Source organism: Callospermophilus lateralis, chromosome 13, assembly GCF_048772815.1.
Source record: "Callospermophilus lateralis isolate mCalLat2 chromosome 13, mCalLat2.hap1, whole genome shotgun sequence".
NCBI classification, from domain to species: Eukaryota; Metazoa; Chordata; class Mammalia; order Rodentia; family Sciuridae; genus Callospermophilus; species Callospermophilus lateralis.
The window spans coordinates 41,945,470-41,957,808 of record NC_135317.1 but is presented as its reverse complement, the minus strand read 5'-3'; the positions used below and the strand labels follow the sequence as shown (position 1 = coordinate 41,957,808).

Genomic DNA, 12,339 nt, shown 5'->3' with positions numbered 1-12,339 from the left:
TGAAAACCTCCCAAAAACTTTCACCTACATTTCATTGATTAGAAATAGGTTTCTAGTCCCTAACTGTAAGGGATTCTGAAGAGTGTTTATTTTAGCTTTCTAAATCTCAATTTCAGAGCAACACAAAGAAAAGCAGCTGACAAAGGGCTATTAGGTTGCTCAATATCTATTTAGCTGATTTCAAGTACTTTATTCCTACTGTTTCTTTAACTTTCACATAATTTCTTTAAGATAAAGGGTCTGGTTATTATTTCCACTTTACAGATGAGGAACTGAGGTTTGGAGAGTTTAAGTAATAAATTGGCCAAGGTCACATAGTCTAAGAACCAGGATATGCAATCAGACAGTCTTTATGCAAGAGTTGTCTACTACCCTAACACCAGGGTCACCTCAAAAGGCCCTCAATGTAAGCCTCATATTTGACTTCATGGAAAGTAGGTAGGTTTCATAATTAACATGAAAGATCCCTTATATATTCTCTCTTTTTATTCCTTGATGGCATCTATAGAAGATATTTAATTATATTTCTAGCAATACAGCATCAGTTTTAATTCTTTATAGCCTTATCAGCCTTTCCACTTTGCCATGTCATTCCATCTCCATGCTGAGGCTAGATCCAGTTAAATACAAGGCCTGTGAACTGAGCTAACTATTAATAGAAGAAACAGGTGTTTTCCATAGCTAAAAGTATTTAGGAATGTACCATCCACTGGTGTGATCATTTAAAGCTTTAGCTTAGAACATTTTTACCCTAGTAACACACACACACACACACACACACAAATGTAAAATATGAAATATGGATATTTACAATCAGCAGCTTGGTAAATAAAATTTTAAAAATTAAATACCTCACTATATTGCTCTTTAATTTTCATTCAATGGTAAGTTGCTGTATAGAATGTTATCTTCCTTCTAGACCCAGAATTTAATGATCTAATAATGAAAACCTTGGTATTCACAAATGAATTTTAGTGACTTTGTGGAAGAGAGTTGAATTATATTACCAAACTGGGAATTTGAAAGTGTGTTTGGATTTATTCTTAACTTTTCCCTGTGCATCATTTATATTAAATCAATCACTATTTTATCAGGTTCAATTCACTTCTACATTTTTTATTTTCTCATTAACCAGTTGAGAAGTCCAGAACTTTGTGAGTTCACAGGGTGAGTGCATTGTTCTTGGCTAGGAAGTAAGGGTTGTTTGTTCTTTTCCTGCAGTTTATTGGATTTTCAAAGTTTCTTTTCTGCTAACTCTTGCCCTCCCATAGAGAAAATACATATCCAGTTTTTAAGAGTCAGCTATCCTAAAATTAGAACAATTGATCAAAGGCGTTGTATGCGTCATTTAGTTCAGGATTGCAGCAATGCTGATTGGTATTACAGTAACTAGTATTTAGACAGACACACAACATTACTTTCATTAAAGTACAGGATAATGATAATATATGGCAGTTTTTCTGGAATTGAATACTCTAAAATAAAGCTGTTATCAGAGAGCTTCTGTGAAGATTTAAGTGAAATAGTTGCTGTCCCCTTCCTCCCTGGAAAAAAAAAAAAGAGAGAGAGAGAGAAAGCAAATTGTTTTTTAGTGGAATTATGCATGAAAATGACTAACTCATCTATTTATTGGTGGTTGTTGCTTTGGCTGCTGGTTTGTTCTTTCCTTTGGGCATGCTTATAGTGCTTTAAAATTCAGTGTATTGCATATTAAATGCATGTGAGTAGAGAACAGTCTCAAAATGCACTTTTGAATTATTCAGTAGCTTCCTTTTCCATAATTTTAACTGTGGTGTTTTCACATTTGTGCATTTAAATTGCCTGAATTATTGAGTGTTGCATTATGTAACTCTGTTTTTCCTTTTTTAATTTTCAGAAAGTGTCCTTTTTATTTTGTTTTATAAAAATGCACATGTCTTATTTATTGTTGTAATTTATCCATGTTGTGTTTTCTAGCCAAAAAAAAAAAAAAATTTTTTTTCAGTCATGAATGATCTTGTTTTATTGAAATTTGATAAACAAAGATCTTCAATATTGACATTTAAGGTTTCTAAGGAACAATTCTAATCATTTTGACCAAATAAAATGTATTAATTGTGATGGAATATGTGTAGCTTTTGGCAGACAAAAAATAATTAAGAGGATCGAAAGGATCTATAAATGTTTTTGTTGATATTCCACTTGGGAATGTGGTCCTATTGTGTAGTTTACTGAACACAGTTCTGGTCATTGTTATCATGGAAAGTGTGTCCTAAGAAAACACCAATTGGGCAAATTGATTGTGCTCTCAAGTTGTTCCTGTTGTCTTACAAAAAGGCATGTGCTTGGTTCCATTTGTTGTGTGGCTTTGTACAAATTTTTCCTAGGTTTGATTGGCTATTGATTTTGGGGGGCACAAGTCATTGAGCCACTCTGGATTGTATTGGGAGGTTGTTCCTGTAGTCATTTGCCTTGTGTTGGTTCCAGGGAAGCTGCCCGGGAGTGTCGCAGGAAGAAGAAAGAATATGTCAAATGTCTTGAAAATCGTGTGGCTGTGCTTGAAAACCAAAACAAGACCCTCATTGAGGAACTCAAGGCCCTCAAAGATCTTTATTGCCATAAAGCAGAGTAACTGTCTTTGACTTGGACCTTGTTTACTCTAAACTCTAATCAAGGCAGGCGTTGCACCAGTTCTACTAATTGCCATGTGGACTTGTGGAAGGGACATATGTGACCCTTAATTAAGAATCCAGTTTGGCTTAGTGTTTGAAATTGAATTGGGAATATTGTTCCAGGATTTGGAGTGCAACTGTGTTCACATTTACCAAGCTTACTTCAATCTGTTTGTCAATAGCATGCAAAAAATGTTTTGTTTGCCCTTTGCTTCTACTTTTTCCAGGGAAGCTGCTAAAGAATGTCGACGTCGAAAGAAAGAATATGTAAAGTGTCTGGAGAGTCGAGTTGCAGTGCTGGAAGTGCAGAATAAGAAGCTTATAGAGGAACTTGAAACCTTGAAAGACATTTGCTCTCCCAAAACAGATTAGTAGAAATATTTAACTATGAACTGATTACAACATGTACAGTTGCTTTTGAAGGCAATACAATATATAGCCGGCAAGAATTATGGCTTTTTTCCTTTGTATCATTCATCTTACTTTCTAATCTCTAACATTCCTAAAATGCTTCCCTGTACGTAGTTAACTCTTAGGTATAACTTCAATTTTTTTAAAGAGAGACAAACTGTAAAAAATGTATGTAACAAATTCTTAAAATGAAATATTTGTAAGACTTGTTCCAATGCTACATATTTGCAGTTCCCAATCTCTGTGTCATGAATAGTGTCCTATGTAATAAAACTTTTTGCAGGTCTTTAAAATCATTTTAGGAAAGGATGATCAAATGCATCCAGCAGTAAAATAAAGTTAAACCACAAAAATACCTCAGGAAAGAATTGAAAGAAAGTATATCTAATGACATGCCTATATGAGAAGAATAGCCTAGAAATGAATTTTTGGCAGATTTTTTGTATTAGTCACTTTGTAAAGAAAATATTATACAGCTGTCCTTGAATGCTATAGTTGAAGACAGTTTTAATAGAACCATGTTGGTTGCACTTTGTAGTATTTGGTGCTTATTTAAATTTCTGAACATATATTACAGTTTTTTACTCTATTGTGTAATATAAATTATCTTTTAGAAGTTCTTAGTGTTGGTTTGATATTATCCAATGAAAGTGACAAGATATTTTTAATATCTAGAAGGAGTTAAAGCCTATTAGAATTGGATTGCATACATTCAAGGGTATGAGCTGGTTCCTTCACTGGGTCATGATCCTTGCAAATGCTCCTTTTGCCATCTCATCTAAGGGTCCTAGGACCCCAGGACTGGGGATGTGGCTCAGTGGTAGATGCTTGCCTAGCATGTGTAGGGCTCTGAGATGCAATCCTAGTCCTGCTTAATAAATGATAAAAAGGATGGTCCCAGAGATTTGTACAGAAGAACAGAGCAGAACGACCAGAGGCCAGCCTTTGGGGTGGACTGGCCCTTCCTGTTAGATGGTCTGGAGATCTGCTGATGGCCATCATCTGCAGGCATTTTGAAATAAAACCAAAAACAATCCGAGATTTTATTTTTCATTTCAAAACAGCTTAAAGTCCATATCACATCAAATATTCTTCCATCATTATATTCAGATGAAGTTCCTTACAACTGAGACAACAATGTTGCTACTGGTATCCACAGTTCATCTTACTTTTATAGTAAAAAGCTTCAAGGCCTAGGCTCAACACCCTAACCATGCAACATTCACCAACAGTACTGAATGTGGACTATATACTACACTCTACTGTATTTTCTACTGTAACTTCAGACTTGTTGAGGACCCCCCCCACCTTTAGTAGCAGAACTGACAGTGGGTATAGGGAAGTACAAAAAAAACAGGAGGTTGTTCCTAAAGTTCCAACTGGTGCTGCCCCTATATCATCATCATTCTTTCTCTTATCTGTAACTTCCAGAAGGTAGGGAGTGCTCTTCTTGGCTTTGTTTTAAAATACTTATTGCAGAGCCTGAGCTTGAATTTCTTTTGGTCTTTTCTTCTATAGAGAAGTAAGATGAGGAAAGAAGATGTAGAAATAAAAAGGAAAGGAAAACCCCAAGCTTTAGGTGAAAGGAAATGGTTATTTGCACTTAACTCAGTCACTACAAATCAGTTGTGTGCTTGGAGTGGTAGACATGGAGAGGAAGGCACAGGACTCAGCAGACAAGATGTGCAGAGTTAGAAGCAGTAAATGCTGTGTTAAAATTAGGGGAAGATGTAGGCAGGGATTAAATAAGAAACTTCATGTAGGAGGTCCATTTGGAACCAGGCCCTGAGATGATTGATGGGGCTGGGGAAGAAGGTATTCCAGAGTGGGAATACAGAACACGTGATGCTTGGATTTGGGGTGGGGTGAGGGGGATGAAGAGGAAGCAAAGTAAAGTTAGTACTCACACAAGAGTTAGTTTCATAAGAGAGAGCACACCTGTAATGTCAGTGATTAGGAGACTGAGGCAGGAAGATTACAAGTTCAAGGCCAGTCTGGGCAGATGAGTGAAACCTTTCTCAATTAAAAAAAAAGAAAAAAAGGCTGGGGATGTAGCTCAATGGTAGAGCACCCCAATTCAATCCTAACTACTACAAAATAAAAAGAGAGCAAGAAATGTATGTGCACGTGTGCACTCTGTTACTTCAGTAGAAGGGGAATATGCTCAATTACTTGAGGTCACAAGTAACAAAAGTCCCCCTTCCCAAAGATGCAGAAATTATAACAATTGGCTTTAGTAAGCGAGAAGGTGCTTCGCTGTAGCATACCACCACAAAAATTTTAATTAAGCAGAACATCTCCATCCTCTGAACTTTCCAATGGAGAGATTTCTCTGTAATTTATATTGTGCCTGAAACAGTTACTGAAAGTCTATAAGTGCAAGTCCTATTCTACCAAATAAGGATTGAGGCAAGAGGAATTTTATGACCTTACAAAATGAGAAATCCACAGGTAGGAGATACCAAGATTGCTTAGTTCTGTGACATATCAAGGCCAGATTCATCTTTCTCTATTCACTGATTCCCTCAGTCCTCATATTGCTGCCACAGTTTCAGGCAGTAAAAGATGGAAAACAGAGCCACCCCTCCCTTATTTGTTTGTTTGCTTCTGGACACCTCTCCATAAGTTCCTCAGCAGCACACTCCCTCTGAATCTCTTAGGCCAGACTTTCATGATATCTTTGTTTCTTAACTAACCACTGGCAAGAAGAATAGAATTAAAAGCACTGGGTTGCTAATGAAGATTCCACTCCTAGAGCTGAGGAAAGTTCCAGGCTTTGGGAAAGCATATGACCATCAATGTTAAATAAAATTGGGGTTCTGGAAGAATTGTGTGTGGGCAACTGGCAATATCTGCTGTGGAGATGAGTGAGTGCTTAAACCATTCAGGAAGTCAGGAACAGCTTGTGAGAGGGCTGGGGCTCAAGCCAAGCTCTGAAAGATTCAGAGGAAATTTTTATTCTTTCTCATCCAATTTGTTCCTGAAACCAGGATTTTGTTACCAATATAGTCCTATTTGATAACTCTCCATTCAGCTTTACAACAGATATTGCCTACAGCCTGTCAGGGAAGCAAGTGAACAGTAAGTTGGAATCTACACGAATATTTACATCCTGTACGTCACTGTTGCTTAGAATCCAGGGCTGTCACTGCATTTGTTGTCTTTTCTTAATCCTAAAAGTTTCAGAATCTGGACTGTGGGATATAGAAATTACTGATCCTGGGTCATGGGAGGATTACATCACTTGTTTGTCATGTTTAACTAGGTACTTCATGATGCTAAATATTACATGATGGGAGAATAAAGGAAATGCATGTATATTAGTATATAAATGTGTGTGACCACTATCCTTGCCCCAAATGGAGAACATTTAGCATAAGTGGCATACTTTGAGTTGATGGCAACTGTTTTAATGTCTAATGTCTCATTTCTTTCTCAGCCATGCTTCTCAATTTTCTTTACTTACTCTTCTGACATTCAGTGCATGCTGTCTCCTATAGGCCTAAAAGTAAACCTTGAAACCACCCCCCCAAAAACAAACAAACAAAAAAAAACAATGGTTGGTTTCATAATGACTTGAGAAACCAACACACTTTTTCAAATGTACACCAAAAATAATTTAGCAGTTTTGACATGTGTGAAGCAAGCAGAGCTGTCACCAGGTGGCTAACCATGAAGATATGGCTTTCATTCTGTTTTATGGTCATGAGTTTCATTCTGTTTTACTGTCCTGTATCCTATCCTGGTTTTCAGAAACTTCAATATGCGTTGCCCTTTCTAAGGTCAATCTGAAAGACATAAATATGGTTCTGAATGACTTAAGCACAGATATTTTAATCTTTATACTTCATGGGTAGCTTTTTTCTATATATAAGCCATTTTCTCATAAGTGCATTTCATATTTGTATATTTCAGGATTTTAAATGCATTTTTCACACAAAAAAATTTTTTTTTTCTTTTGCAGTCCTGGGGCTTGAACACAGGGCCTTTCACATGGTTGGCAAATGCTCTACCACTGAGCTACATTCCCAACCCCACAAAGCATTTTTAATACTCTACTATTAATTCTTCAGAGATCCATTTTGCCATGGGGTACTATGTGGTAGCTTATAATGATATTTAAGATATTTCTTTTTGGGGTCATTCAGGGCCAGACTTGCATAATTCCATCAGGGTTGGACAATGATGAATGAGGGAGAAAACTTATTGTACTAGTGCATTGTTGTGCTAGATTGTACTTGCTCAAATAAAATGAACCCTGGTTACTTCTGAACCAGTCTTTCAACAGGAGACAAGAGTTTTTTCAGATTTTTTTCTTTATTGAAAATACTTTAAGAAACAGCAATGAAAGGTTGAGCCCCATGAGTTATTTGGGTGGTGCATGTGCATACACACTCTCATACATGTGCGTTCATTTTCCCTCTGTTCTGGGTTATAACATAGTAGCAAGATTTGGGATTAGTATACACCCCTCCTCCAAATGTACTATAGGAGTCCTTTAGTTCCTTTGTGAAGAAACCTGCCTAATCCTGAGTAATCCTAGGCCCCAAAGACTTTCCCTCTTTCCTTTTCTGTCCTCTCCTAACTTCCACTCATACCCTACAGTTGTGGAGACCCAGTTGTGACAGTTCTCTGGTAAAACAACAGCAAAAGGCATACAGAGATGCTCTGAAGTGTGTATGAAGTTTGCCTGACAACTCCCCAACTCTCAAAAAGGAAGGCATAATTTCTTAAAATACAGTTATTTAAAAAAATTAGGGACTAGGGTTGTGGCTCAGTGGTAGAGCACTCGCTTAGCATGTGTGAGGCACTGTGTTCAATCCTCAGCACCACAAAAAAAAATAATAATTGAATAAGATAAAAATATTGTGTCCATCTACAACTAAAAATATTTTTTAATTAGTTAATAATCTAATTAATTTATATTTGCAGTACTGGGGATTGATCCTAGGGTCTTGCCCATGCTCGGCAAGGGCTCCGCTACTGATATATACCCCCATTCCTTTTTACTTTTAAATTTTGAGACAGGGTCTCACTGTGTTGCCCAGACCAGCTTCCAAATTCCAATCCTCCTTCCTCAACCTCCCAGGTAGCTGATATTACAGGAATATGCCACTATGCACAACCGAAATATTTTATTTTTTAATATATGTAGAACATCCTGAGGTTCAAAATTTAAAAGAGATGACAGCTATGTAGTGAAAAGCAAATCTCCCATCTCTGATTCCACATCTCCCACCTGGGAGGGGGGCGCTAACCATTCGTTATGGGTTTTGTTATGATTTAGATATGAAGTGTCTCCCAAAAGCTCATGTGTATGACAATGCAAGAAAGTTCAGAGGTGAAATGATTGACAGCTTTAATCTAATCAGTGCATTAATCTGCTGATAGTGATTAACTGGAGGCAGAATTAGGGTATGGCTAGAGGAGGTGGGTTGCTGGGGATGGGCCTTTGAGGCATATATTTTGTCTCTGATGATCCTAGTTTAGTTTCTCCCTGCTTCCTGATTGTCATGTCCTGAGCTGCTATCCTCCTCCACACCCTTCCACCATGATCTGCTTCACGTCTAACCCAATGGAATTGGCTTTCGTGGACTGAGACCTCTGAAACTGTGAGTACCATATACATTTTTCCTCCTCTAATTGTTCTTGTTGGGTCTTTGGTCATAGCATCAAAAAACCTGACTGAAACAGTTTTCTTTTCTGTGAACTAGATAAACTAAATCATTGATCATGCCATCTTTTGCCTTAAGTTGCTGCATCTTCAGAGCTTTATGTGGAACTTCTAGAAAGGAATGTGGGAGTGAGTATGTTCATTCACTTCCTCAAGTCAGCAAGTGAGACCGCATTAGTAAGATCAAGTCCAGGAAGAAGAGGCAGCTTCTTGGAATGTAGGACTCTGGCAACACTTTGACTTTACAGGTACTTCCATGGGCTTTCTTCAGCTGTGTACTAGGTTAGATGAATGCTACCACCATGTAGTCTGGTAATAAAAAAAAAAAAATCACAGCTACCATTTAGTGAGTGCTTACTTACCCTGTGCCACATAACACCTTGCATGCTATATGGGGCTTAGCACATTTAACTCTCATAACAACCCCCTGGTGTTGGTGCTGGTGCTTTTATGATTGTCTGTGCTTTATAGATAAGGCAGTAGGCTTGGAGAGAGTAAGTAATTTGCCCAATACTGCTGATAGAGAACAGGACCAAGAGCAGAACTTGACTGGTATCTTCTGTCCTGGTGGCTCTCCCCCAGCCTAGATTCAGATACAGGCAAACGATGGGAGAGGTACCTGCTGACCATGCCTCAAGGACATGGTGGCTGCTGAGAATGAGTTCTGTGGTTCCAAGTGGTTAGACTTAGAAATGCCAAACCTTTCCTATTCAAGTGTACAAAAGCATGTGTCAGTTTCTCTTGGTTTTAAAAAGTCCTGATGCTGATCACACAAAAATGACTATACAGTTGAAGGACTTGCTGTTGAAATATCAAAGATACTCACTAAAATAAAATCTTAAAACTAAAAGGAGTTGTACAGGTAAAATTTACTCCTTTAATTTTATAAACAAGGAAACCAAATGCATTAGTCAACTTTTCGTTGCTGTGACAAAGTACCAGAGAAAAATAATTTATTAAGAAGGAAAGAAAGAAAAAAAAAAAAGGAAAGATTTATTTTGGCTTACAGTTTCAGTTCATGACTAGCTGGCTCCAGTTCTTTGTACCTGAAGTGAGGCAGAACATCATGGTGGAAGGGCATGTAGAGGAAAGCTGCTCAGCTTATGACAGCCAGGAAGGAGAGGGAGAGAGGGAGGAAGGGATGGGGGGACAAGATATGGTCCTCAACGGCCTGTCTCCAAGGACCCACTCCCTTCAAATCGACCCCACTTCCTGTAGTTTCCTCTACCTCCCAAGAGTCCACTTAAATTATTAATCAATCCAATGATGCCTTGGAAAGCTCTCTTGTTCTAATCACCTTTTGGGCTCTACCTTTGAATACTGCTGCATTGGTGATCAAGCTTTGAGCCTTAAGAATAAAACAATATTAAAAATTTTCAGATTTTAGAGAACCAATCCATGTCAATATTAATTTGCTTAAAAATAAATACACATACCTGCATATATCTCTTGTCAGGAGTTTTACTATCTTTTCCTCACGACAAGCAAATGTTAAAATTCATGTGATGCCATGAAGGTTGATGTTTGTAAGCAATATGGTTTTTTTCCAGGCATTTATAGGTCTGTATTATTTAAATGGCTTCACTTATTCTCTCTTGCAATGTCCAAATTCATGTAAACCAGGGATTTTGCTGGAGTTGACACCTTGATAGGTATTATACTTGGGTATATAACATGCCTGACCCATTAGCCTTCCTAGTTAAGAAACATGGCTAGAAATTAAATGGTGGAATTCTGTTACTTCAGAAATACAAGATGGTGGCAGTTGGGGGAGTAGATGGGGTGTTAGCATAAGAGGGTGCTTAGAAATAGAGAGAGCCCCCATGCAATGATGGAAAGTTAAGAAATTGGAGTTGTTGCAGAGGCTTTGCAGAAAATCTATAGGGATACTTGGACAGCTGGCATAGACTTGTTAACCAAAGCACATTAAGATTCACTGTGTAGTTTTTAGTCTTAGGGGATTTTCACTATAATTAATTACTCGAGTACTACTTCCAGAGCAGATAGTATTCAAATAATCACTGTCTCGTGGTTTTGACTTTAAAGCAAGTCAATCAGTGGTTGTCTATCTATTATCTGTTGAGATGGGGGTCTCATTATGTTGTCCAGATTGGCCTTGTACCCCTGGGCTCAAGTTATCCTCTAGCCTTAGCCTCCTGAGTAGTGGCACTACAAGGCACACATCCCTGTGTTCAACTGGTTATCTTTTTTGTTTTTGTGGTACTGGAAGATTATCTATTTTAAAAAATCCATTCTGGTCCTGGCAGGGTGAACCATGCTGTAGTCCTAGCTTCTTGGGATCCTGAGGAAGGAGAATTGAAAGTTGGAGGCCACACCAGCCTAGACAACTTAGCAAGACCCCATCTCAAAAAAAGAAAAAGAAAATTCATTCTAGATAAAAAGAACTACAGAAACAAAACAACCAAAACCAATGGTGCAGGCAGTGTAAGAGGTGCATGAATAATGCCTGCCTTTTCTAATCAAGGACTCAAGACTGAGAGCCAGGAGACCTGTCACTTTGGCCAGGTCACGTCACCCTGCTGAACCTGTTTTCTCCACTTTGACCTTGACTTTTGGTAATGCTGTGAAGAAATAGACTGTTCAATTTCAGAAAAGTGTTAATATAAGTAACATTTCATTGATCTTTAATTTTTCTTGTCCCTGTAAGCACAGTTTCTAAAAGATTCTCAGTAATCAAGTCATTAATCCAAGAAATTATATTTCACAGTGTTTCCACATTATTTATAACCCATTCTCAGGATTATAATGTTAATCCAAATTCAGAAGAAAAAGGCTTTAGGCTGAAAGTGCCCCTGTGATGAAGGTAGGGGTACCTACTTTGATGTTGGGAACCAAGATTCAGATTTTGACACCTGAAGATTTTATGTGGGAAAATATCGTTTGAAATTATTTATAAATTTGCTTAAATTTTGACTAGAAGAAAGTATCACTGGTCCAGAAAAGGGTGTGGTTTTCAATGTTTATTAGAAGGGTTATCCTCTGACAATCTGACTTATTGTTTTTAATGTTCTTAAAAGAACTAAAATGAAGAAGGGAGAGATGGTGCTCCTTTTAGAAGATTTTTCCATATTAACTAGTTATTTGAAAAGTTTTACCGATTCATTTTTTTCTAATGGAAAGGGAACTAGATTGAAAAATTTTTAGAGTGAAATTTTTAAAAACCGTACTTAAAAATGTACATTTTTAAATATTTTTCAGTTCAACCTTAATAATGCTGAGGAAATAGAATAATGTAAAATGTACGTTTTTAGATATGAATTAAGTCACAAAATCAAAGTTTATAAAACTAAAATGTATAAGTAGTCTATGACTAGTTTTAAATACTGTTGTTGTTTTTTTAAGAGAGAGAGAGAATTTTTTAATGTTTTATTTTTTAGTTTTCGGCATACACAACATCTTTGTATGTGGTGCTGAGGATCAAACCCAGGCCACACGCATGCCAGGCGAGCACTCTACCGCTTGAGCCACATCCTCAGCCCCTACTGTTAATATTTTTATAAGAATGAATTTCTAGTTTGTTTAGAAAATTATTGTAGTATGAGATTTTGTTATTGCTTAATAATGGATAAAATGATTTGATAA

General features: G+C 37.2%; 1 protein-coding gene across 29 annotated transcripts in view; it reads left to right on the top strand.

The window, feature by feature from the left end:
• Crem (cAMP responsive element modulator) overlaps positions 1–3,592 on the top strand; it is a 75,860-nt gene extending 72,268 nt beyond the window's left edge. For 16 of the 29 annotated variants that reach the window (XM_076832299.1, XM_076832297.1, XM_076832293.1 and 13 more), the window contains one exon: positions 2,467–2,972. In XM_076832299.1, the coding sequence (XP_076688414.1) occupies positions 2,467–2,611 (145 nt within the window). In that variant the 3' untranslated portion in view covers positions 2,612–2,972. Of the gene's footprint in view, positions 1–1,135; positions 1,169–2,466 lie in introns of those variants that run through there. The other 13 variants (XM_076832307.1, XM_076832300.1, XM_076832298.1 and 10 more) reach the window with 2 other exon arrangements.
• Positions 3,593–12,339: the final 8,747 nt, after the last annotated feature.